The 24,281-nt window shown below is 39.0% G+C and overlaps 1 protein-coding gene across 1 annotated transcript; it reads right to left on the bottom strand.

Annotated features, from left to right (window-relative positions):
• Window positions 1–11,742: 11,742 nt before the first annotated feature.
• LOC129043738 (olfactory receptor 13D1) lies at window positions 11,743–12,778 on the bottom strand. Its single transcript, XM_063649772.1, is given in 3 exon segments — window positions 11,743–12,221; window positions 12,224–12,655; window positions 12,658–12,778. Coding segments are annotated over 3 exon segments (1,032 nt in total).
• Between the last annotated feature and the right edge of the window lie 11,503 nt (window positions 12,779–24,281).

Genomic DNA, 24,281 nt, shown 5'->3' with positions numbered 1-24,281 from the left:
CCTCGCCCCTGCTTCGGCTGGCGCACGGTGCGCTCACCCACTGACCTGCGCCCACTGTCTGGCACTCCCTAGTGAGATGAACACGGTACCTCAGATGGAAATACAGAAATCACCCGTCTTCTGCGTCGCTCGCGCTGGGAGCTGTAGACCGGAGCTGTTCCTATTCGGCCATCTTGGCTCCTCCCCGATTTGTGTATGTTGAACCAGCCTTGCATCCCAGGGATGAGGCCGACTTGATCATGGTGGATAAGCTTTTTGATGTGCTGCTGGATTCAGTCTGCCAGTATTTTATTGAGGATTTTCGCATTGATGTTCATCAGGGATATTGGCCTGAAATTTTCTTTTTTTTGTTGTGTCTCTGCCAAGTATTGGCATCAGGATAATGCTGGCTTCATAAAATGAGTTAGGAAGGAGTCCGTCTTTTTCTATTGTTTGAAATAGTTTCAGAAGGAATGATACCAGCTCCTCTTTTTACCTCTGGTAGAATTTGGCTGTGAATCCGTCTGGTCCTGGACTTATTTTGGTTGGTAGGCTATTAATTACTGCCTCAATTTCAGAACTTATCAATCTATTCAGGGATATGACTTCTTCCTGGTTTAGTCTTGGGAGGGTGTATGTGTCCAGGAATTTATCCATTTTTTCTAGGTTTTCTAGTTTATTTGCGTAGAGGTGTTTATAGTATTCTCTGATGGTAGTTTGTATTTCTGTGGGATTGGTGGTGGTATCTCCTTTATCATTTTTTATTGTGTCCATTTGATTCTCCTCTTTTTTCTTCTTTATTAGTCTGGCTAGCAGTCTATCTTTTTTGTTAATCTTTTCAGAAAACCAGCTCTGGATTCATTGATTTTTTTGAAGGATTTTTCGTGTCTCTGTCTCTTTCAGTTCTGCTCTGATTTCTTGTCTTCTGCTAGCTTTTGAATGTGTTTGCTCTTGCTTCTTTAGTTCTTTTAATTGTGATATTAGAGTGTTGATTTTAGATCTTTCCTGCTTTCTCCTGTGGGCATTTAGTGCTATAAATTTCCCTCTACCCACTGCTTTGAATGTGTCCCAGAGATTCTGGTATGTTGTGTCTTTGTTCTCGTTGGTTTCAAAGAACATCTTTATTTCTGCCTTCATTTCATTATGTACCCAGTAGTTATTCAGGAGCAGGTTGTTCAATTTCCATGTAGTTGAGCGGTTTTGAGTGAGTTTCTTAATCCTGAGTTCTAGTTTGATTGCACTGTGGTCTGAGAGACAGTTTGTTATAATTTCTGTTCTTTTACATTTGCTGAGGAGTGCTTTACTTCCAACTATGTGGTCAATTTTGGAATAGGTGTGGTGTGGTGCTGAAAAGAATGTATATTCTGTTGATTTGGGGTGGAGAGTTCTGTAGATGTCTATTAGGTCTGCTTGGTGCAGAGCTGAGTTAAATTCCTGGATATCCTTGTTAACTTTCTGTCTCGTCGATCTGTCTAATGTTGACAGTGGGGTGTTAAAGTCTCCCATTATTATTGTGTGGGAGTCTAAGTCTCTTTGTAGGTCTCTAAGGACTTGCTTTATGAATCTGGATGCTCCCATATTGGGTGCATATATATTTAGGATAGTTAGCTCTTCTTGTGGAATTGATCCCTTTACCATTATGTAATGGCCTTCTTTGTCTCTTTTGATCTTTGTTGGTTTAAAGTCTGTTTTATCAGAGACTAGGATTGCAACCCCTGCCTTTTTTTGTTTTCCATTTGCTTGGTAGATCTTCCTCCATCCCTTTATTTTGAGCCTATGTGTGTCTCTGCATGTGAGATGGGTGTCCTGATGGGTCTTGACTCTTTATCCAATTTGCCAGTCTGTGTCTTTTAATTGGAGCATTTAGCCCATTTACATTTAAGGTTAATATTGTTGTGTGTGAATTTGATCCTGTCATTATGATGTTACCTGGTTATTTTGCTTGTTAGTTGATGCAGTTTCTTCCTAGCCTCAATGGTCTTTACAATTTGGCATGCTTTTGCAGTGGCTGGTACCGGTTGTTTGTTTCCATGTTTAATGCTTCCTTCAGGAGCTCTTTTAGGGAAGGCCTGGTGGTGACAAAATTTGTCAGCATTTTCTTGTCTGTAAAGGATTTTATTTCTCCTTCACTTATGAAGCTTAGTTTGGCAGGATATGAAATTCTGGGTTGAAAATTCTTTTCTTTAAGAATGTTGTATATTGGCCCCCCACTCTCTTCTGGCTTGTAGAGTTTCTGCCAAGAGATCAGCTGCTAGTCTGATGGTCTTCCCTTTGTGGGTAACTTGACCTTTCTCTCTGGCTGCCGTTAACATTTTTTCCTTCATTTCAACTTTGGTGAATCTGACAATTATGTGTCTTGGAGTTGTTCTTCTCAAGGAGTATCTTTGTGGCATTCTCTGTATTTCCTGAATTTGAATGTTGGCCTGCCTTGCTAGATTGGGGAAATTCTCCTGGATAATATCCTGCAGAGTGTTTTCCAGCTTGGTTCCATTCTCCCCATCACTTTCAGGTACACCAATCAGACATAGATTTGGTCTTTTCACATAGTCCCATATTTCATGGAGGTTTTGTTCATTTCTTTTTATTTTTTTCTCTAAACTTCTCTTCTTGCTTCATTTCATTCATTTGATCTTCCATCACTGACACCCTTTCTTGCAGTTGATCGAATCAGCTACTGAGGCTTCTGCATTCGTCACGTAGTTCTCGTGCTATGGTTTTCAGCTCCATCAGGTCCTTTAAGGACTTCTCTGCATTGGTTATTCTAGTTAGCCATTCGTCTAATTTTTTTTCAAGGTTTTTAACTTCTTTGCCATGGGTTTGAACTTCCTCCTTTAGCTCGGAGTAGTTTGATCATCTTAAGCCTTCTTCTCTCAACTTGTCAAAGTCATTCTCCGTCCAGCTTTGTTCCGTTGCTGGTGAGGAGCTGTGTTCCTTTGGAGGAGGAGAGGCACTCTGATTTTTAGAGTTTCCAGTTTTTCTGCTCTGTTTTTTCTGCATCTTTGTGGTTTTATCTACCTTTGGTCTTTGATGATGGTGACATACAGATGGGGTTTTGGTGTGGATGTCCTTTCTGTTTGTTAGTTTTCCTTCTAACAGTCAGGACCCTCAGCTGCAGGTCTGTTGGAGTCTGCTGGAGGTCCACTCCAGACCCTGTTTGCCTGGGTATCAGCAGCAGAGGCTGCAGAACAGTGGATATTGGTGAGCAGCAAATATTGCTGCCTGATCGTTCCTCTGGAAGTTTTGTCTCAGAGGAGTATCCGGCCGTGTGAGGTGTCAGTCCGCCCCTACTGGGGGTTGCCTCCCAGTTAGGCTGCTCGGGGGTCAGGCACCCACTTGAGGAGGCAGTCTGTCCATTCTCATATCTCCAGCTGCGTGCTGGGAGAACCACTACTCTCTTCAAAGCTGTCAGACAGGGACATTTGAGTCTGCAGAGGATTCTGCTGCCTTTTGTTGGTCAATGCCCTGCCCCCAGAGGTGGAGTTTACAGAGGCAGGCAGGCAGGCCTCCTTGAGCTGCGGTGGGCTCCACCCAGTTTGAGCTTCCGGGCAGCTTTGTTTACCTACTCAAGCCTCCACAATGGTGGGTGCCCCTCCCCCAGCCTCGCTGCCGCCTTGCAGTTTGATCTCAGACTGCTGTGCTAGCAATGAGCGAGGCTCCGTGGGCATAGGACCCTCCGAGCCAGGTGTGGGTTATAATCTCCTGGTGTGCCATTGCTAAGACCGCTGGAAAAGTGCAGTATTAGGGTAGAAGTGACCTGATATTCCAGGTGGCGTCTGTCACCGCTTTCTTTGACTAGGAAAGGGAATTCCCTGACCCCTTTTGCTTCCCGGGTGAGGCGATGCCTTGCCCTGCTTCGACTCACACTGGGTGTGCTGCACCCACTTTCCGACACTCCCCAGTGAGATGAGCCCGGTACCTCAGTTGGAAATGCAGAAATCACCCGTCTTCTGCGTCACTCACACTGGGAGCTCTAGACTGGAGCTGTTCCTATTTGGCCATCTTGGCTCCACCCCACTCTATTTATTTATTTTTTGAGACAGAGTTTCACTCTTGTCACCCAGGCTGGAGTGCAATGGTGTGATCTCAGCTCACTGCAACCTCTAGCTCCCAGGTTCAAGTGATTCTCCTGCCTCAGCCTCCTGAGTAGTTAGGATTATAGACACATACCACCACACCTGGCTAATTTTTGTATTTTTAGTAGTAGAGACAGGGTTTCACCTTGTTGGCCAGGCTGGTCTCCAAACCCTGGCCTCAGGTGATCCTCCCACCTTGGCCTCCTAAAGTGCTGGGATTACAGGCTTGAGTCACTGTGCCCGGCCATATACTATTATTTCTGTATAAAATGAAGATATTGATTATTTTGAGGATTAAATAAAATAATGTATGAAAGCATCCAAATAGAAATAAGAACAATGAAGATCAGACTCCTCTTAATGATGAATAATCCCATCAAGTTTTAATATCATTTAATATCCATAGTATTTATTTTATCAAATAGTTTAAAATAAAGAATAAAGTAGAAGTGTCATCAATTAGAATAGGGACCCAAAGCCAAAGGAAACATATCTTTAAATTGCTCAAGAAAGATAACTGAAAACCTATAATTCTATACTAGACTAGACCATCTTTCAGGAGAGAAAGCCAAATAAAGATACTTTTAGACCAAGAGATTTTTACCATACTTAGAATTCCCCCCCAAAGAAACTGTACCCAGATGAAAGTCATGGCATGGAAAAAAATCATAGTGTGCAAAGAAATTGGCAAATATATGGGTCAATCCAAATGGTCACTAATTTTACTTAAAGAGATAGCAATAAACTGGGGGACAATACAAGGTAAAAATGAAAATTTAAACATCAGTAACATGGAAGACTATGTGGCAGTTAGAAATCAGATATAAACATCTTAAAGTTCTATACTATTCAGGGGGATTGCAGAGATATTAACCAGAGAATTTGCTAAGTTAAACAACTATCATAAAAATTTGAGGGAAATATAACAACAATAGAAATAGGATATAATAGTCCTAAAGCAGTCAAGGGAATAAAAGGAAGCAAAGAAAATGTCATCAATTCAATAGAAGGCAGGAAACTTGTCAAAAAAAATTAAAAAGCATAGTATGTTAAAAACAAACACCAAGTGAGTATGAAATAATCAAACATAAATATTCACATTAAATGTAAATATTTAAACACACTGGTTAAAACATATTAATTATTGTGCCCCAGCTATACCAAGGAAACCACCTTTCTGATATTTTAATACCACTGATTATTTTTACCTATTTCAGAACTTGAGTATGTACTCTATTTTGAAGGCTTCTTCCATGTAGCATTGTTTTTGAAATTCATTCACATTGTTGCATGTATCAGTAATTTATTCCTTTTTTTCACCATACTGAGTAGTATTTTGTTGTATGATTAGACCATAGTTTGTCAATCCATTTGCTTATTGATTGGCACTTGGGTTATCTCCAGTGATTGGCTATTATGAAAAAACAGCAATGGACATTCTTGTATAAGTCTCTTTCTGAAGACATTTTCATTTCTATTGGGTACATACATAGGAGCATAATTGATGAATTATAGGTGTATGGTATATGCTTAGTTTTATAAGAAATCGTTAGCCCTTTCCCCAAGGTGGTTGTACCATTTACATTCTTACTGGGAATATAGAGAGTTACTTCCCATTCTTATGAATATTTGGTGCTGTCAATCTTTTTAATTTTCAGCATTCTGGATGATGTGAAACTCTTGTGGTTTACTTTGCACTTCCATAGCGACTACCGATGTTCAACATTCATGTGTTCATGAGCTTATTGGTTATTTGTATATCTCCTTTGGTGAAGTGCCTGTTTAAATCTTTTACTAATCTGGTTCTATTCAAAACTGGTCTCAGTTGATTCTCTTATATTTTAGACTAGGACTCATTTTTCTGTTTTTTTTTTTTTGGACATAGAGTTATTTGGGATTGTGTCTGGACATGGTGGATGTAATGTTGTGAAGACTGTAGAATCTGTTATTTAAACAGATTTTCCATTGCCAGTGCATTGCTGCTAAAGCTGTATGATATCAAGCACCCTCCTCAATGTCTCAAAGACCACCGCAGAAGAGGAGGGTGCATGAGATTATAAGAGCCATCTTGGACGCTAATCCACCATGTTTGCTTGTGATTAACCCCAGTTCCAGGAAGGCCTCTGAAATGTCCAGTTTATCTATTATCTATTATTTAAACAGATGTTGATGTTTTTGTTTTAACAGGTAATTAAGTTGATTTTACTCAAATGAGAAATTCCGTCTTGAATCTTATTTCAGCTCTTTATTGTGGCTGGGCTTATTAAGTCTTCCCCATGCATGCAGGGCTTGGGGCAACCAGAATTAGGGCAGAGTGTGTATTGCCCAATTCGTGGCTTTTTCTCTCTAGCTTTCTCTTTTTCAGGTTTCCCTGCCATTTTAAAGTGGTTACACTTGTCACTGCAATTTTCTATCAGAGTTTTATCCCATGCAGCATTGACTGCCCTTGGACTAAAAGCCACAAATGTGAACAACTCTGCAGGGCGAGATGTTAGAGCCCTGGCAGTGGAAAGTTGTTGGTTCACAGGTGGTAAGAAGGATTTACTGACAACAGTATAGGTTTGAAAAGGAAAGTGTTATTAGAAGGAGAGAACTCTGCAGAAGAGTGCAGCAGGGCGCTTCAGCAAGAGAGGACTGAGCACACCGCAGTGGATTTTTCTTTAGAGGTGTGTATGGACCTTAAAGCGGGAGTTTAAGGATAATTTGGACCTTATTAGTCCTGTAGGTCACGATAAATGATTATATTTGTAGACATTTTTGTGCCTTGATGTCAGCAAAGTTTGCACAATGAGTTTTGACATGCATGCATTACTGAGATGTATAGAAATTCTAGTTATTTATTAATTTGGGGGAAAGAAGCCTGGTACCAGATGCCTGCTTTAGATAATAGGGAAGTCTAATTACTTCTAAATTCTTCAGATAAGGAGTTTTGCCTCTGGATGGCCACCAGATGATCTTTGCTTTTCTCCAGCTCAACTCATAATTTTCGTTTTTCTGAGTTTCAAATCCTATCCTGAATCTGTCTGCTTTGTTACATTGACTAATGTTTGTTTTGTGTACTTTGTCCATATCCATATCCATTATACTGTTATATGCAGTAGAGTTAGGAGCTTACACGGCCATACTGGAAGTGATCATCCTAAATTTCTCTGGAAAACCATTTATGGCATGCCAAGAAAAATTTCATGTATCAGAAACACTTATGAAGTCCAGTTTAATAAAGATCTACAGGTAATATAAAAGAAGCTTACCCTCCTCCCTCTGTCATTTTTTTAATACTGTAAATTTAGATTTTTATGCTTTTTAAACAGTAAGGCACACAAGTGATGCCATTCAGGTAGATTATTAGATGGAGAAGGAGGATCCTCTTCCCATGACTGAGTTCCATACAACAGCCTCTAGAAATAAGTGATGAGAGGTATTAATAAAGCTAACATTACTTTCTCTCTCAAATTAGGATTTTACAAGGGTGCCCATTATTCTTGGCCTCATTTTTAAAATGATATGATATACATTATTTTAAAAGTATTTTATGTAGTATTTATCATGTATTATTTAAAGTATTTTTGTGTATTATGGGAATTACCTATGCTTCCATAAAACTCTAGTTGAAATAATCTAGTTTATGGGGAAAATAAAACTAGAGATAATACTATTCACTCTGAACATGACAACCTAAAATTATTTCAGGTTTTTTTTTTTTTTTTTTTTTGAGATGAAATCTTGCTCTGTCACCCAGGCTGGAGTGCAATGGCACGATCTTGGCTCACTGCAACCTCCGCCTCCTGGGTTCAAGTGATTCTCCTGTCTCAGCCTCCCAAGTTTCTGGGATTCCAGGCTCACGCCACCACGCCCGGCTAATTTTTGTATTTTTAGTAGAGACAGGGTTTCACCATGTTGGCCAAGCTGGTCTCAAACTCCTGACCTCGTGATCCGCCCATCTCGGCCTCCCAAAGTGCTGGGATTACAGGCATGAGCCATTGCGCCCGGCCTCAGTTGTCTTTTTTTACAAGTGTATTCTTTCTCAAATTTCTTCTAAGATGATCAGTCTGAAAAAAGTTTTTATTCTTGATAATAGTATATGCGTTTTCCCTTATAAAAGTAGCCCTCCTTATTGATACATTTAAAAATTTTCACTTAAATGTCTTCGTCTCTAGTACTGTTGATTTGTTTTTTAAGGTGTGAGTATATTTCTCCCAATTAAGAATTATTTATAGTTTTGAGACATTTGAGCTTTTTCTTTACTTTCTTTCTTTTCTCTCTCTCTTTCCCTTCCTTCCTTCTTTCCTTCCTTCCTTCGTTCCTTCCTTCGTTCCTTCCTTCCTTCGACTCTGCTTTGTCGCCAAGGTTGGATTGCGGTGGCACGATCTTGGCTCACTGCAACCTCCGCCTCCCAGGTTCAAGCGATTCTCCTGCCTCAGCCTCCTGAGTAGCTGGGACTACAGGCTTGTGTCAACACGCCTGGCTAATTTTTTGTATTTTTAGTAGACATGAGGTTTCACCATGTTAGCCAGGATGGTCTCAATTTCCTGACCTCGTGGTCTGCCCGCCTTGGCCTCCCAAAGTGCTGGGATTACAGGTATGAGCCACTGCGCCCGGCCCAAATTTTTTGTTATGTCGAGTTTAACCTTTTTAACATTATGTGTAAGAGATATTTGGAATCAAAAATCAAATCTTCTTTCAAGGATGTTACATTTTTAAATGTTTTTAGAGTCTGGTAATACTATCTTCTACTTTTTCAAGCAGTTACTACATTAATAATTGGTATTTTACGGAATTATTTCTATTAGAGGGTATGCCAAATGGAGTTTCCCAGGAAGTAGTATGTTAGAGTAAAATAGGAAACTTACTGCCTGGACCTTAATCCAGAAGGGACTCTGTACAGCAGTAGAATTATATTACTATCCTCTCTTCAACCAACAGCATAATAGAAAACATTGACTATGATAAGAGTCTGCAAAAAATATAACAAGCACTTAGATAAATTTTGAGACAGAAATTTATTATGACGTTTTAAAAAGAGAAGGGAAAAATAAAACAAAGTACTTCCATAGCAATGGGCAACATGTATGCAGTAATTTGCCGTGCACTCTTAAACAAACCTTCACAAAAATCCATTAATAAAGCATATATTAAAATTGCCTTTGTATTTTCAAATGCAATGACAAATGACTTTCTCGAGACAAATCAAATTCCTGCAAGATGTAGTGACTGATTTCAGCACAGACAATATGGAACAAGAAGCTCATGTCAACATATAAGAGAATCAACAGAATCTGGATTGAAAAGTGTATGGAAAGAAGAGAGTAATGGGAATGTATAGAATATAGTCCTTTAATTACTGGCCTTAGGGTTCCTGCTAGTTATTTAGTCAGAAGGAGGCATACATTTATGTATGAATATATTCCAAAGTAAATTCATAATATTGCTTTACAGAATGCTTTTTCACATCCAATGCCTATGTATTAGCTATTATTTGCCTCGCATTGATCTACACACCGGGAAAAGACAGCAATAGATAAGGAAAAGTCCCAGCTTACAAGGAACTTTTCGTGGAGAAAATAAACAATAAATCCATAGAAAAGATAAATATATACAGCAGTTTAAAGGAGTGAAATGCTATGGAAAAAAAGAAAAACATGTTACAACTTTTATAAGAAGAATATGTTAGACATTTATGCAAAAACTGATTTGAAATGACACAGGGAACCCTTGGAAGATCGAGGGGAGGAGTGTCCCAGGTACAGGGAATATTAAAGGGAAAGGCGTTGGCATATTTGAGAAACAACAAGAAGATAGTGAAATGAGAGTCTAATGAATATCGTCAGGTGGTAGGAGATGAAGTGGTAAAAGTAGGTGGGGTTAAGGTTATATGGGTCTGGTATACCATGGTAAGGAATTTAAAACATTTAAAAATCTCTCTCTCACTTTTTTGAGATGGGATCTCATTGTTTCCCAGGCTGGTTTTGAACTCCTGGGCTCAAGCAGTCTTCCCACTTCAGCCTCCAAAGCAGCTGGGATTACAGGCATGCACCACCATACAAGGCTTTAAAAATTTGTATCCTGTAGATTAATAGATTACTTATTTTTGTTTTTGTCAAATTCTGAGTTCAATATAATCTAGGAATTATATCTCTGTATAACTGAATTAAGTGAGCCTTGTCTAATCTACTACAGTTATGATTCTGGTCCCCAGAGTGGACAAAATCAGATATGCAACACCTCTAAGGGAATTCTGCCTTAATTTGGCTTATTACTGCTTATATGTATTTATATGTAACACAGTAATCTACCATAATCCACCAAATGACAATGTTTATTAAACTAAAAAATATTATGTAGAAAAGCAAAATGCAGTTATTTCAAGTACCAATATATTGATTGAAGCACAGAGAAAAATGGTAAGAAGTCCATAAATCAATTTGATGAAAGATATGAGAACAAAAAATTAGAAACATGTAAATGCTCCACAGAAATAATTGGGGAGATGACTGAAATGCCTGAAGTAATGCTGAATAGAGGTTAGATTATTGTAATTTAGTTATTAAAGAGAAAGGGAACTCCTAAAGGCTGGAGAACTTGGAACCTCTCAGATTACATACCTTGTTATTATTATTATTGCCTTAAAATGTAAGTGGATGGAGAGGAAGATAGGACAAAGGAATGTATTAGGATTTATTTTGTCGTATGTGGTAAAATCCAGGTCAAATTAGTTTTTCATAAAATGCTAATTTGACTCAAATAAAATCTGCAACGGTGAATCTGGCTTTAGCTACAGTTGCGTTCAAGAGTTAAAGTGACACCATCAAGCACACTCTCTATCTCAGCTCTGCTTTCATTCTCATGCTGTCCTCACATATTGGCAATGGTTGCCAGTAGGAATTCTGAGTTAACATTCTACCAGTTTAGACACCATTTCAAAAAAGAGTGTGTCTTTCTGACAAAGGCAGCATTCCTGGGATGGAGTCTGATTAATGTGGCTCGGGTCACGTCCTACACTACACCAATCACTATGACTAGAGGAATTAGACATCCTTTCTTTTTTTTTTTTTTTTTTTTGGCAAGACCTCTTCCATGCTTGTCTTTATTTTCAGAGGATTGGGTCGGCCCCGCCATGTACAACATAGACTGAGAGTGGGGGACTGTTGGTTCATCAAAAGAAAAATATGCATCTTTCTATTAATATATATTATGCAGATCTGTCAATTGGGTGGTAATATTGTGCAGGGATGCTGCACAACAAAAACTATATATCCACTTCAAAGTGACTGAGAAAGGAGACAAGGAAAAGAAAGGAAGAGAAAGAAAATATACGGAAGAGAGAGAGGAGCAGAATAGAGAGAGAGGACAGAAAATCAGAGGAGTGGAGAGAGACACACACATGGCAGGAGAGAGAAGAGAGAGAGACAGAGAGAGAGAGAGAGGAGAGTGAGAGACAGAGATTCATTTTAATGAACAGCATTAATATTTTTATAGGGCCAGTTTGCAGACCTGCTTACAGCTACAAACCCAGCAGACAAGGCACTATTAAGCAGGTTACATGAGCATGAAAATTCTACGTTGAAAAGAATGGGAATCTAATAGTTGGTTTTGCAAACACACAACCTCTTGTGACAGTAGGTTTTGCAGTATCTAAATACAAAAGACAAGCTCTCTTGCTCCATTGAGGATATCGCATGCCCAAGGTTTTTCACATTTTCAATAAATGCAGATGTCTGCTCAGGACTTTCTTTACAGCCTCTTTGACCTCTTTATTCCTGAGGCTATAGATGATGGGATTTAACATTGGGGTTACCACTCCATAAGACAGCCCAATAATCTCATCAGATGTATTAGCGTTCTTTGACTTGGGTTTCATGTACATGAAAAGGGCTGAACCATAGAATAAGATGACTGCAGTCAAGTGTGCTGAACAGGTAGAGAAGGCTTTCTTTCTTCCCTCAGCAGAATTAATTCTCAGGATGGAAGAGAGAATAAACACATAGGAGATGAAAATTAACAGTAGAGGAATCACCAATAAAACAATATTTGTCACTGTCATGATAAGCCCATTGATGGTGATATCTGAACAAACAAGTTTTAGAAGGGCCAAGATTTCACAGGTAGTATGATCAATGACATTATTCGCACAGAAAGGCGATATCATTGTCAGAACTGTTTGCAATAGGAGGTCAGACAGCCTATGATCCAGGACCATGCAGCCATTTGCACATACAGCACTCTGTTCATGATGATGGAGTACCTCAGTGGGTTGCAGATGGCCACATAGCGGTCATAGGCCATCACAGCCAGGAGGACACAGTCAGTGGAGCCCAAGCCAAGGGACACAACCATCTGCAGAGCACAGCCAATGAAGGAGATGGATTTTCTCTCAGACATAAATATAATAAGCATTGGAGGAATGGATGATGATGTGTAACAGATGTCCAAGAATGAGAGGTTTCCAAGAAAAAAATACATGGGGGTATGGAGGCGAGAATCCAAGATGCTGATGATAATGAGGAGGCTATTTCCCAGGAGGATTATCACTTACATGATGAGGCAGAGCAGGAACAGAAAAAGCTGGAGCTCTGGATATTGGGAAAGCCCCATCAGAAAGAATTAGTCACGGCAGAGTAATTTCTTGTCTCCATGTGTTCTAGGTCACCTGCCTGCTGGGTATAGAAAAGGACATGATTCAGGTAAACTGAAATGTTTGATACATCAAAATCTGTAAATCTGTACATCTATAGATTTTCAATACCAATTTGCTTCCAATATTGTGTTTGATTCTTAGAATACTGCTGGTAAGCAAAACAGTATGGATATTGTACTAGTTTTATTGATTATGAAAATTGAGACATTGAGAAACCCAGTATATCTTAGGACTACACAGCAGCACAGTCAAAGCTACCAATACTGCCAGAATTCTTCTGCGAAGTGTCAAATAAAGTTTAGGAACATGCTGCTTTCAAATATAGAAAGAGATTTTGAACTTAAAGCTGTTTTTTTGATGAAGCTGGCCTCTATTTAAAAGATTTTATAGACTGCCAGTGACATAGCATTTAACCTGGATGTAGCTTTGGTAAGTTGCTTGTTTTTCTGAGTTGCAGATAGTTCATAGTAAGCTTGGAAGAAGCAATAATTATTTCTTAGAGTATAGTTAGAATTAGATAAAATACTAGGTGCCTAGAACCTAATGGTTCCAACATGGCATATATATGTGTGTGTGTATGCATATATGTAATATAATTATATTTACCTTATACAAGATATAATATTAAATGTACTTTATATACATGCATTTTATGAATTATAGTATAATATTTAGATCTACCAATCTCAAAAGGGAAAAGTAGATTTAGCTTTTTAAAGGTAAAAGGTTTAAAGTTTGAAACCACACTTGACAGGCTGTGAACATTTTTGTTCCCAGTGGGACATTTCACTGCACTTCTTTCAAAAACCTGTTAGGAGTCTGAGAATCATTGGAGGACTGTTCTAGAAACTTCCAGAGATTAAGAAGTCTAGGTCCCAGCATGTACAGCTTTTTCTCCAGGCCCTGGGATTCTCTCTTCTTAAGTGTAGTATTACTCCCATTTTACAAAGTAGGAAACAGAGACAAAGAAAAGTTTAAGTAACTTTCTCAAGGTCATACAGGTAGTAAATACTAAAGCCAGAATTCAATATCTAGCCATCTGGCTATAGAATCAGCCCCTTTACCCACTATACCCTACTCTCTCTCATTGGTTACTACACAGATTCCACGCAAGAGAAGACTGTTACAAAAATGTATCTTCTGTTGGGGTACAGTGAGACAGCAAACATCACTTGTGATTCTGATCATATGTGATGTGATGGAGAACTCTGAAGGCTGGACCACTTACTTTTTCCTGTAGCTTTTGATTGTGGTCTGCTCAGTTTTCTTTTCTTTTCTCTCTCTCTCTGTTTTTTTTTTTTGAGACGGAGTCTGCTCTGTTGCTTGGGCTGGAGTGCAGTGGCGCGATCTCAGCTCACTGCAACCTCCACTTCCCAGGTTCAAGCGATTCTCCTGCCTCAGCCTCCCGAGTAGCTGAGATTACTGGCATGCCCCACCACACCTGGCTAATTTTTGTATTTTTAGTAGAGATGGGGTTCATATCATATTGGCCAGGCTGGTCTCGAACTCCTGGCCTCAAGTGATCCTCCCACCTCAGGCTCCCAAACTGCTAGGATTGCAAGCATGAGCTACCCTGTCTCGTCTGCTCAGTTTTCTATGTGTAGAAGGCGATTTCACAATTATGAAAAGAAGCATGATCAAGAATAATGTTGCAAAAGTCCTTTTCATCACCTTTGCCTTTTTCTTTTCTTTCTTTCTTTTTTTTTTTTATTTTGAGACAGAGTCTCACTCTGTCACCCAGGTTGGAGTGCAGTGGTGTAATCTCAACTCACTGCAACCTCCGCCTCCCAGGTGCAAGTGGTTCTCCTGCTTCAGCCTCCCAAGTAGTTGGGATTACAGGTGCACACAACCATGCCCAGCTAATTTTTGTATTTTTAGTAGAGATGGGATTTCTCCATGTTGGCCAGGATGGTCTTGAACCCATGACCTCAGGTGATCCACCCGCCTCAGCCTCCCAAAGTGCTGGGATTACAGGTGTGAGCCACCATGCCCAGCCCACCTTTGCCTTTATCAGTGACATATCTAAAATACCACAGCCCCTGCCCTTACTTTGCAAATCTAAATGCAGCTTAGAGTCTTTTGAGAAACTACTCCCATTTATAACATTAGTGCCACATCTTTGAAAACTCAATGTGCTCCATTTGTTTGATATTCATTACATTGATATGTCCAAGTATTATGTTAAGATGTCTTACATAAGGAGCTGTGTCTCATACGTTGTTACACTATTGCCATAAGAACTATATCTATGCTGGGCTCTCCTTGTGGAATGAGAATATTTCTTACTGATCTTATTCTGACCCTACGACCACACTTTTGCTTTGGCCTTTTCATATCCAGAGACTTTGAAGACAGGATGAATGCTTACTCTTTGGGTGGTCATAGGTGGCAAGCCCTCCTATCTCCCTGTTGCATAATGATGAAAAATGTAGTATTATGGGGAGACTAGAAGAAACTCAGCATGGTCTTTGCAGAGCATTTGGGGCATCGGTAGTGGCTTCAGGGAGTAGTGGAGTACTGGCTCCAGGGAGATGAAGGGAAAAAGTCTCTCCATTCCCTTTCCATATCCTTTGTCTTCCTCTCAGAGAGTACTACCTAGACCATGAGTTGGCAGGAGATTAAAAAAAAATTAGATGATACCAATGTGTTGGTATATTGGAAAATATTCCCTTTGTCCTGCACATCTTTTTCCTGTCTCTATCTACATTGGCATATGGATTTGTTCCCACAAAGTGGGCAGTTAAGGTAGCTGTTTTAATTGGATAGAGCATAGCTGTTTTGAAGTAGAGGAAAGTGGAAGGAAAGAAGAGGTGGAGAAGAAACAAATTTGTACTACTATAGAAAGAGCACTAAACTTTTATCACTTGTATCTTGGGCGATGGTGTTGTGCTAAACCCCTATTAATCTCAATAAGGGCGGCACCAGGTTCAAAAGGCCAAGAGACCCAGAGTCAGCAAATGAGACATGGGGTTTATTAGGGAATTACATACAGGGGAGAGAGTCCAGGGGTGGTGGGCTGGACAGAAAAACCACAACTGCCTGTAAAATTATGCAGTTTTATATGGCATTTTCACTTAATCCTCTCCTGAACAACCTCCACCTGGCAACCTTCATCCAACCAAAAGCTTAGGGACCCAGTTCCCTGCATGGCCCATGTTTGGGACAGGCTGTTTATCACAGAGAAAGAACGAATCTCTGGGTTGGCCACTCCTAAATTCCCTAGATCAGAACACACATTTGGGTGCCTGTGCCATTACAGTGTCATTCTAAGGGTATGCTTTATTTATTGCTATCAGATGTGTTTACCCTATAAGTGGGGATGTCGAGGATACAAAGATGAAGGAAGAAGAATGGCTCTCTTTCTATCTATTCAGAAAAGATCCCAGGTGAAGAAGTCCATATTTCAGAATTTATTTTAAATTTTAATTTATTCTTTTCTTATATGTGTTAGTGAAATATTTCAGGATTTAGATCAAAACAAGAGAAAGGGAAACAGTAACTTCACCAAAGACACTGAATCAACCCATTACACAGGCCTATCCTAACCTATTAGGTATCTTTCTCCAATTTATACCATGTCTCCTCCCATGACTGTGTTAAGGAGGAATTATTAGGAGGACTTTGTTTCCCCATGAGCGCCATCAGTCTCCCCACAAAAGACATCCTAATAGAGAAATACAACTTAAAGGAAAATATGTGCTTGCTCTGCAGCTTCAAGGAAAGTCCTCTAGTTCATCCTCTAATCACATTGTTACCTCTGGTTCTGTCTAACTCTGGAGCCACTACTGATGTCCCAAATGCTCTGCACTGACCATGATGAGTTTCATTCAGTCTCCCCATAATACTGCATTTTCTTTCTTTCTTTCTTTTTTTTTTTTTTGTTCCTTTTTTTTTGAGACAGAGTCTTACTCTGTTGCCCAGGCTGGAGTGCAGTGGTGTGATCTTGGCCCACTGCAACCTCTGCCTCCTGGGTTCAAGCGATTCTCCTGCCTCAGCCTCCCGAGTAGCTGGGATTATAGCCACCTGCCATCACACCGAGCTAATTTTTGTATTTTTAGTAGAGTTGGGGTTTCACCATGTTGGTCAGGCTGGTCTCGAGCTCCTGACCTCAAGTGATCTGCCCGCCTCGGCCTCCCAAAGTGCTGGGATTACAGGCGTTGAGCCACTGTGCCCGGCCTGCGTTTTCATCATTATGCATTTGTATGTGGTGTCTTCTTAAACTGGAAGGACTGTTCTTATCTATTACCTTTTCTAGGAAAGCTTTCTCACCTACTATTGCAAGGAGGATGTCCTTTTTATATACTGTCATGAAACTGTGCTTATCTGTCTGACAGAATTCTACATTTATTCAACAGAAACTGTGCCATGTATACTATGGTAGGTAATAGAGATCCTGTTGTGAGATCTTGACTTTCAAAATCGAGACTGGATTTTGCACCGGATGCAGAATGCTTACAATAGTTATTTTACACTTTCAAGAAAAAATCTCTGTGCTGTATAATATGCTTCAATGTGAAAAAGTTATAGAACATTTTGTAGAAACATTTTATCAAGCAAAAATAGCCTTGTTTTCCCAAACTCTCAAAGATAGACGAAAACTATAGATAATCTTATTTATGAATATATATGTAAAATCATAATTAAAGTACATCCAAACTGTATATACTAAAGTGATACAATTTATTTCATGGATTAATAAAATTCCAAATTAATATTTGAAAATCTATCAACATACTAAACAAATAAGCCAAAAACCCAACACATGGTCTTCTAACAAGATACTAAAGTGCATTTGGTAAAATACAACATTCATTCTTGGTCAGACCTCTGAGTAATCTAGATATAGGAAGATCGAGAATTAAGATGATAAAGGAGATTATTACTCTCAAATCATTGGGCAGCATAATTCAAAATGGTGAAACTGTAGCAGTGTTTTTTCTTAAAGTTTGCAAAGATAGTGTTAGCACTATTATTAACAGTTTTTCACTAGAATGATCCAACCAAATGGAATAGCATATCCATAGGTTGGATCCATATGTCCTATTATGTTTCAAGTTTAATCATGATTTAAAAGGTTGCTATGCTTTTCCTTTTTCTTTCTTTTTCTTTTTTCTTTTCTTTTTTTTTTTTAACCTCCAGGTTGCTGGAATGCTGGTCTGTGGGGTTGGTAGGTTATAATATACACATAAGAATACATCTTCTCATATGTTAAACAACTTTGAAAGTTGTAATCTTGGAGAATAGTAAATGAAAAGGAAAATCCCCATGATACAGTGTTGTGTTAAAAAGAATGTCTCGGCCGGGCGCAGTGGCTCACGCCTGTAAACCCAGTACTTTGGGAGGTTGAGGCGGGCAGATCACGAGGTCAGGAGTTCGAGACCAGGCTGGCCAATATGGTGAAACCCCGTATCTACTAAAAATACAAAAATTAGCCAGGCATAGTGGCACGTGCCTGTAGTCCCAGCTACTCGGGAGGGTGAAGCAGAAGAATCGCTTGAACCCAGAAGGTGGAGGTTGCAGTGAGCCAAGATCACGCCACCGCACTGTAGCCTGGGTGATAGAGCGAGACTCCATCTTAGAAAAAAGAAAAAAAAAGACTGTCTCATAACCATATAAATGATCACAGTTTTGTATATATGTGACTGAAAGAAGTTACATTGAAATCTTAACCAGTTTTTTTTTTTCTGGAATGTGATACTTGGAGGGATTATTACTGTTCTTCATTTTGCCTCATTTTCTAATTTTTTGAAAAGAATGTATATTTTCTGATTATAAAAATACATAATATTTTAAATTTTCCTTTGAAGGAAACAGTGGTAAGAGTTTGAAGAATTTTGGTCCAATTTTCACTAATACCCAAGAACGAGTGAGAATAGTTATTAGAAATAAATTGGAGAAAGGCTTTCTATTGATTTATGATGTAAACTGACTTAATGCCATTGAATCTTCTGACTTCAAGAGATCAACTTCACAAATATATTCACTCTGAGAAGACACACTAACAGTCCCAGTTCTTAGATTAGGATTCTAGAGCTCACCACTTAGAATGTGGCTAAGGTGGGCAGTGTAGGTAGGATGATAAGACATCCAGTAGTATCACACAGTAAAAAGAGAAGGCAGAGGAGATACCCATGGTGGGAAGGGGTAGGGGAGTAATAGCAATGACTATTACCTCAGTTTCATTTCTGCCAAAAATGGGTGAAGTTCCAGTGCCCCTGGCTCTCTGTTTTTTTGTACATCTCTCCCAGGGGTTGGTCCGGTATTTAGACTGATGCTCAGCATTGGATATCACCTCTAGATGAAAAGCAAACTCTGCTTGAGAAATATGATTCTGAAGTGTTCACCCTTCACCCCATGTTTACCAATAAGAAAGAGTAATATTTTGCTTGTAAAGCATATGTACTCACCCACATTCCCTCATTTTAACCAAAGAAACTCTCAAAACAGACTGTGCCCTCAGAAGGAAATTCAATTCACTAAGTATTGTAGCCTATCTCCTGCTCCAGCTAGATTATCCTGCTGTTTATATAATAACTTACTCTTCACAATAGCCAACATCCCTGGTACTAGAGCTCCAGTGCTTGTCCGAATAAATGAGCCCTTCTGAGCCCCAAAGGAGCTAATAATAAGCAGCAGTGCTCTAGTTAGAACAAGGCCTCTTCTCTCCCTCTCACATAGGTTAGATAATCATCCTGGGTTTTTTCATCCACACTTCTCTTTGGTAGCCAAAAATATGTGTTTGTTGCTGGAAGTTTCAGTGAGCCATGGGCTCAGTGCTGGGATTGATTCACCCCGTTGTCTTCATGTCCTCACCGTCTTTAGAGCTATGTCACAGTGCAGTGCCCTTGAGTCTCTGTAAGCCTACTGTGCCCCAGTCCATGTACTCTATAGTCCCCTTTGGCTACTGATAAGGAGAAGTACTGTGTCTTCTCCAGTATACTCCAGTATACTGACGTATACTTCAACCATTTACCTCTTTCTTTCTGAAAATACTTCTTCCCAGCTTTGCCCTAATGTTCCCATTTCAAACGTCTGTATAGGGTCTTCATCTTCTCCACTTACAATAGATAGCATGACTTATTGGGATTTCAGTTTCTTTCAAAACATTCTCCCTCTTTTTCACCAGTGTTTTGCTAACTTCTTGTGTCCACATACTGAAGTCACTGTAGCTGCTCCTCCTCGATCAGTTGACTTCTCAGCTCTCTCTCTTTGAGCTATAGCCATACTCTAGAACAGAATCACAACTCTTAGTAGTGGCATGGGAGAGATAAACAATAAAGCTTTCAGCCATAATTTTATATCCAATAGTAAATTAATGTGTCACATAAGTACTTTCCTTCCTCTGAGCCCCATTATTTCCAGAGGACCTGCCAGTGGCTCTGGTAGCCAATTTAAATCCTCCTTGGTTTTCTTCTGAGAGACTGTAATCCCAGAAGTGATTTAAAGTTGAATCTTTAAATGTGGAAGATAGTGACTTTTAGATACATTAGGGCTAATATCTCAAAGATCTGATTATACCTAACTTACTATTGTTATTTTTGAGACAGAGTCTCCCACTGTCGCCCAGGCTGGAGTGCAGTGGCGCAATCTCTACTCACTGCAACCTCCGCCTCCTGGGTTCAAGTGATTCTCCTGCCTCACCCTCCTGAGTAGCTGGGATTACAGGTGTCCACCACCATGCCAGGCTAATTTTTTGTATTTTTAGTAGAGACAGGGTTTCACTATGTTGGCCAGGCAGGTCTTGAACTCTTGACCTCATGATCCACCCACCTTGGCCTCCCAAAGTGCTGGGATTACAGGCGTGAGCCACCACACCCGGCCATACCTAACTTATTAAGCAGTAATCTTCTTTCTTTTTTGAATTGCTACTTCCCTGATTATACAAATAATACATACTCAGAATAGAAAATTTGAGAAATTCCAAAAAATCCAAAGGAGGAAAGAAAATCACTCATAATTACAGATGTAAATATTAATATACTTCTATGCATATACTGTGTTTGCATGCTTGAGAGTGCACTGTATTTCTTGATTTATTACCTGATTTTTATTATGCATACTACATTGTATATATTTTTCCATGTTAATTTTTCAGACATTTTTAACAAATTCATAATATTTTAAAATGGAAAACAGGAAAAAAACCCTACATATAACAAGTGGAAACGAAATAGTTTTCTGCTGGATTCTCAGCAAGCTTTCACTTTTCTTTAGGTTTTTGAGGTTAAGAACAATATTGGAGGACTAGGCTCAGAGATTCTTTTCACTTTCTCTACCCTAAGAGTTAAGGCCCATTTCCACTGTCAGAAGTTCTCATAATGCCCTTTTGTAAAATGAAAAATGAGTGTGATGTACATTTTTTTCTTAGTGAGGCAAAGCACACATAGGGTATAATAACCAAAGCTGTGAACTCACAGCATCAAAGGACAACACAGTGCTGCCATGGTTTCCCAAGAGACTTCTCCAACTCCACTCATCCTCTATCAACTTTCTGGCTCCAGATACTGCTGTGATACTTCCAGGTCTTTGTGTTTTTAAACTCAACCACACTTACATTTGTGTAAGCACCTCTGCAATTGTGTAAGCCTGAATTCGAAGAACATTCACAATTCATTTAATATTTGGAGAACACATATATATAAGGCCCTTTGTTGAATTTTGATGCCAAATAAACTTGATGTCCATTGATTCCTCAATGTTGTAGGAATATACAAAGATGAAAAGACTCTACCTCTTGAGGCAGGCACTGGCAATATTTCAGAAAAGCATGTTGAAGTAAAAATATTTCTCAGGTTATTCTTGGAAAGTGGAATTTGACTCAATATTGATATTTTCTTTTAGCAGACTGTAATTCAGCAGGACTCCATTTTCAAACTTGTCTTCCCTGAGGTGGGCAGCAATTGAAATCTTTGTTTAGGTCTTTTAGGCTTAACATCACTTATGTATAGTGTAGAGATCAGCCAGTATTTGGGTATAGTAAACACAAAAATTTGAGGCTCTCATTGGTCTGTCTGCCTATTTTCTGTGGTTTTATCTTCCAAATTTTCAATCTCCATGACCTTCATGAACTCTGTCCTGTTCCTTCATCGTGTAAGACTGATGTTTTCTACCTAGATTTTAGTTACCCTGTAAAATGACGCTGACTGGGTCCTTCTTTTATCTTAAAACCAGCAAAAGGAAATCATCCATGCCATTTTCTCTGGCAAATATCGACTGCTCCCATCCAGTTTCTGGATGCTTTTGGCCACTTCAGGAAAATGTATGTATGTGTGTAAGTATATATTTGTGTGTTTGTTGTGGTAAGAGCATTTAACATGATAATATGAGATGTACTCTCAACAAATTTTTAAGCATGCAATATAGCATCGTTAACTATGAGCACTATGTTGTACAACAGATATCTAGAAGATATTGATCTTTTATAATTGAAACTTTTATATTTGTTGAATAGCAACTCTTCATTACTGTCTGCCCCCCACCCATCCCCTGGAAACCATCATTCTCTTTTCTGCTTCTATGAATTTGGTTATTTTAGATAGTTGATATAAGTGTATTCCTACAGTATTTGTCTTGCAGTGACTGGCTTATTTTACTTAGTATAGTGTTATCAAGGTTCAGCCATGTTATTGCATATGGCAGGATTTCCTTCTTCTTTTTTTTTTTTTTTGAGATGGAGTCACCCTCTTGTTGCCCAGGCTGGGGTGCAATGGCGTGATCTTGGCTCACTGCAACCTTCGCCTCCCAGGTTCAAGTGATTCTCCTGCCTCAGCCTCCAGAGTGGCTGGGGTTACAGGCGCCCGCCACCACGCCTGGCTAATTTTTGTGTTTATAGTAGAGACAGGGTTTTGCCATGTTGGCCAGGTGGATTTCCTACTTTTTAAAGGCTGAATAATATTCCATTATATCATATGTACACATGTTTTCTTTATCCAGACATCTGTTGCTGGACATTTAGGTTGTTTCCATATTTAGACTATTGTGAACAATGCTAAATGACACTGGCATGCAAATATCTCTTCAAGATCCTGATTTCAGGAAGTTTCTTTTTCCCTGTAAAGTAAAAAAAACATTTTTACCTATATTATTACCTGTAATAGTCTAGGTGTTTATTGGGGATACAAAATTAACAAGATACTATTCTTGTTTCAGGGATATTGTCAATCTAGTGAAGAAATGAATATATCTTTATATAAATGCCACCCTTCAAGAGTATATAGGCCGGGTGCAGTGGCTCACACCTGTAATCCCAGCACTTTGGGAGGCCGAGGCAGGTGGATCATGAGCTCAGGAGTTTGAGACCAGCCTGGCCAACATGGTGAAGCCCCGTCTCTACTAAGATACAAAAAATTAGCTGAGTGTGGTGGTGCATGCCTGTAATTCCAGCTACTTGGGAGGCTGAGGCAGGAGAATTGCCTGAACCCAGAAGGCAGAGGTTGCAGTGAGCCGAGATCGCGCCATTGCACTTCAGCCTGGGGGACAGAAGGAGACTTTGCCTCAAAAAAAAAAAAAAAAAGAAAAGAAAAGAAAAGAGTATATATTCAGTTATTTCAATGAAAGCTCTATGAGTGCAAGGATTTAAAAAACATTCTATTGAGATACAATTGACATAACAAAAAGTTACACATATTTAATGTATGCAATTTAATGAGTTTGAAGATAAGCATACACCCAGGAAACCATTACCACAATCTATGCCATAAACAATCCATTGCCTAAAAAAGTTTTCTATCGCACTCTTTATCTACTCTTATTCTTATTGTTCTTTGTGAAAAGAACAGTTCTCCGAGGTGAGCAGCAACAGAAATTATCACCTCCAACAAGAAATTTAAAACATATTTTTCCTAGAGTGTACAGTTGTTAGCTGCAGGAGAGTTGGTCCAAATGCTATTATTGGAAGATTCCATTTTATATTTTATTTATTATTTCCACATCTATGTTATAAGTGAAATAAGCCAAAAAGCTTTATCTGCTTGTACTGTTCTCATCTGAATATGAAATAAAAATAAATGGATCAGGCAGGTTTCTCAATTTTTTTTTTTTTTTTTGCTAAATAACTTGAATAAGATGATGACTGTTCCTTGACAATTTAGTGAACTCATAAGCAAAACTGTCTGGCAGCAGGAACTATTAAGGTTCAACTGAGGTTGATGAAAATAAAGATGTAGGTTTTTTCCCATCCAAGTTACTAGGCCCCTTGAATTCTATTCGTAGGTGTCCTTTGGGATCAAGAGCCACTGTTCTAGAGAATATACCAAGGAGAGGTTTTCTGGGTCAGTGTACACACATTCATCTTTCTTGTAATTTTTGTTAATTTTAAAATCTTTCTTGTTCATTTGTTTCCTTTGTTTGATTTTGGGTTATATATTCATCTTTGCTAAGTTTCCAAATTTGTACCCTAAATAGAAGTGTATAAGGCTTCGCTATGCATCATATTCTTGCCAATACTTAGTACTGACCAACTTTTAAGTTATTACCAATCTAGTCTGGTCAATTTGAAATAGCATCTTTTTTAAGACTCATGAAACAATAGGTATTGTTTGAAGGGTGGTGAAAAAAATTATATGAGGTGGACATAGGAAGCACTCTGTCTTGAG

The sequence above is a fragment of the Pongo pygmaeus genome, chromosome 13 (genome assembly GCF_028885625.2).
Source record: "Pongo pygmaeus isolate AG05252 chromosome 13, NHGRI_mPonPyg2-v2.0_pri, whole genome shotgun sequence".
Taxonomy (NCBI): Eukaryota; Metazoa; Chordata; class Mammalia; order Primates; family Hominidae; genus Pongo; species Pongo pygmaeus.
This window is presented reverse-complemented; position numbering and strand designations above follow the sequence as displayed.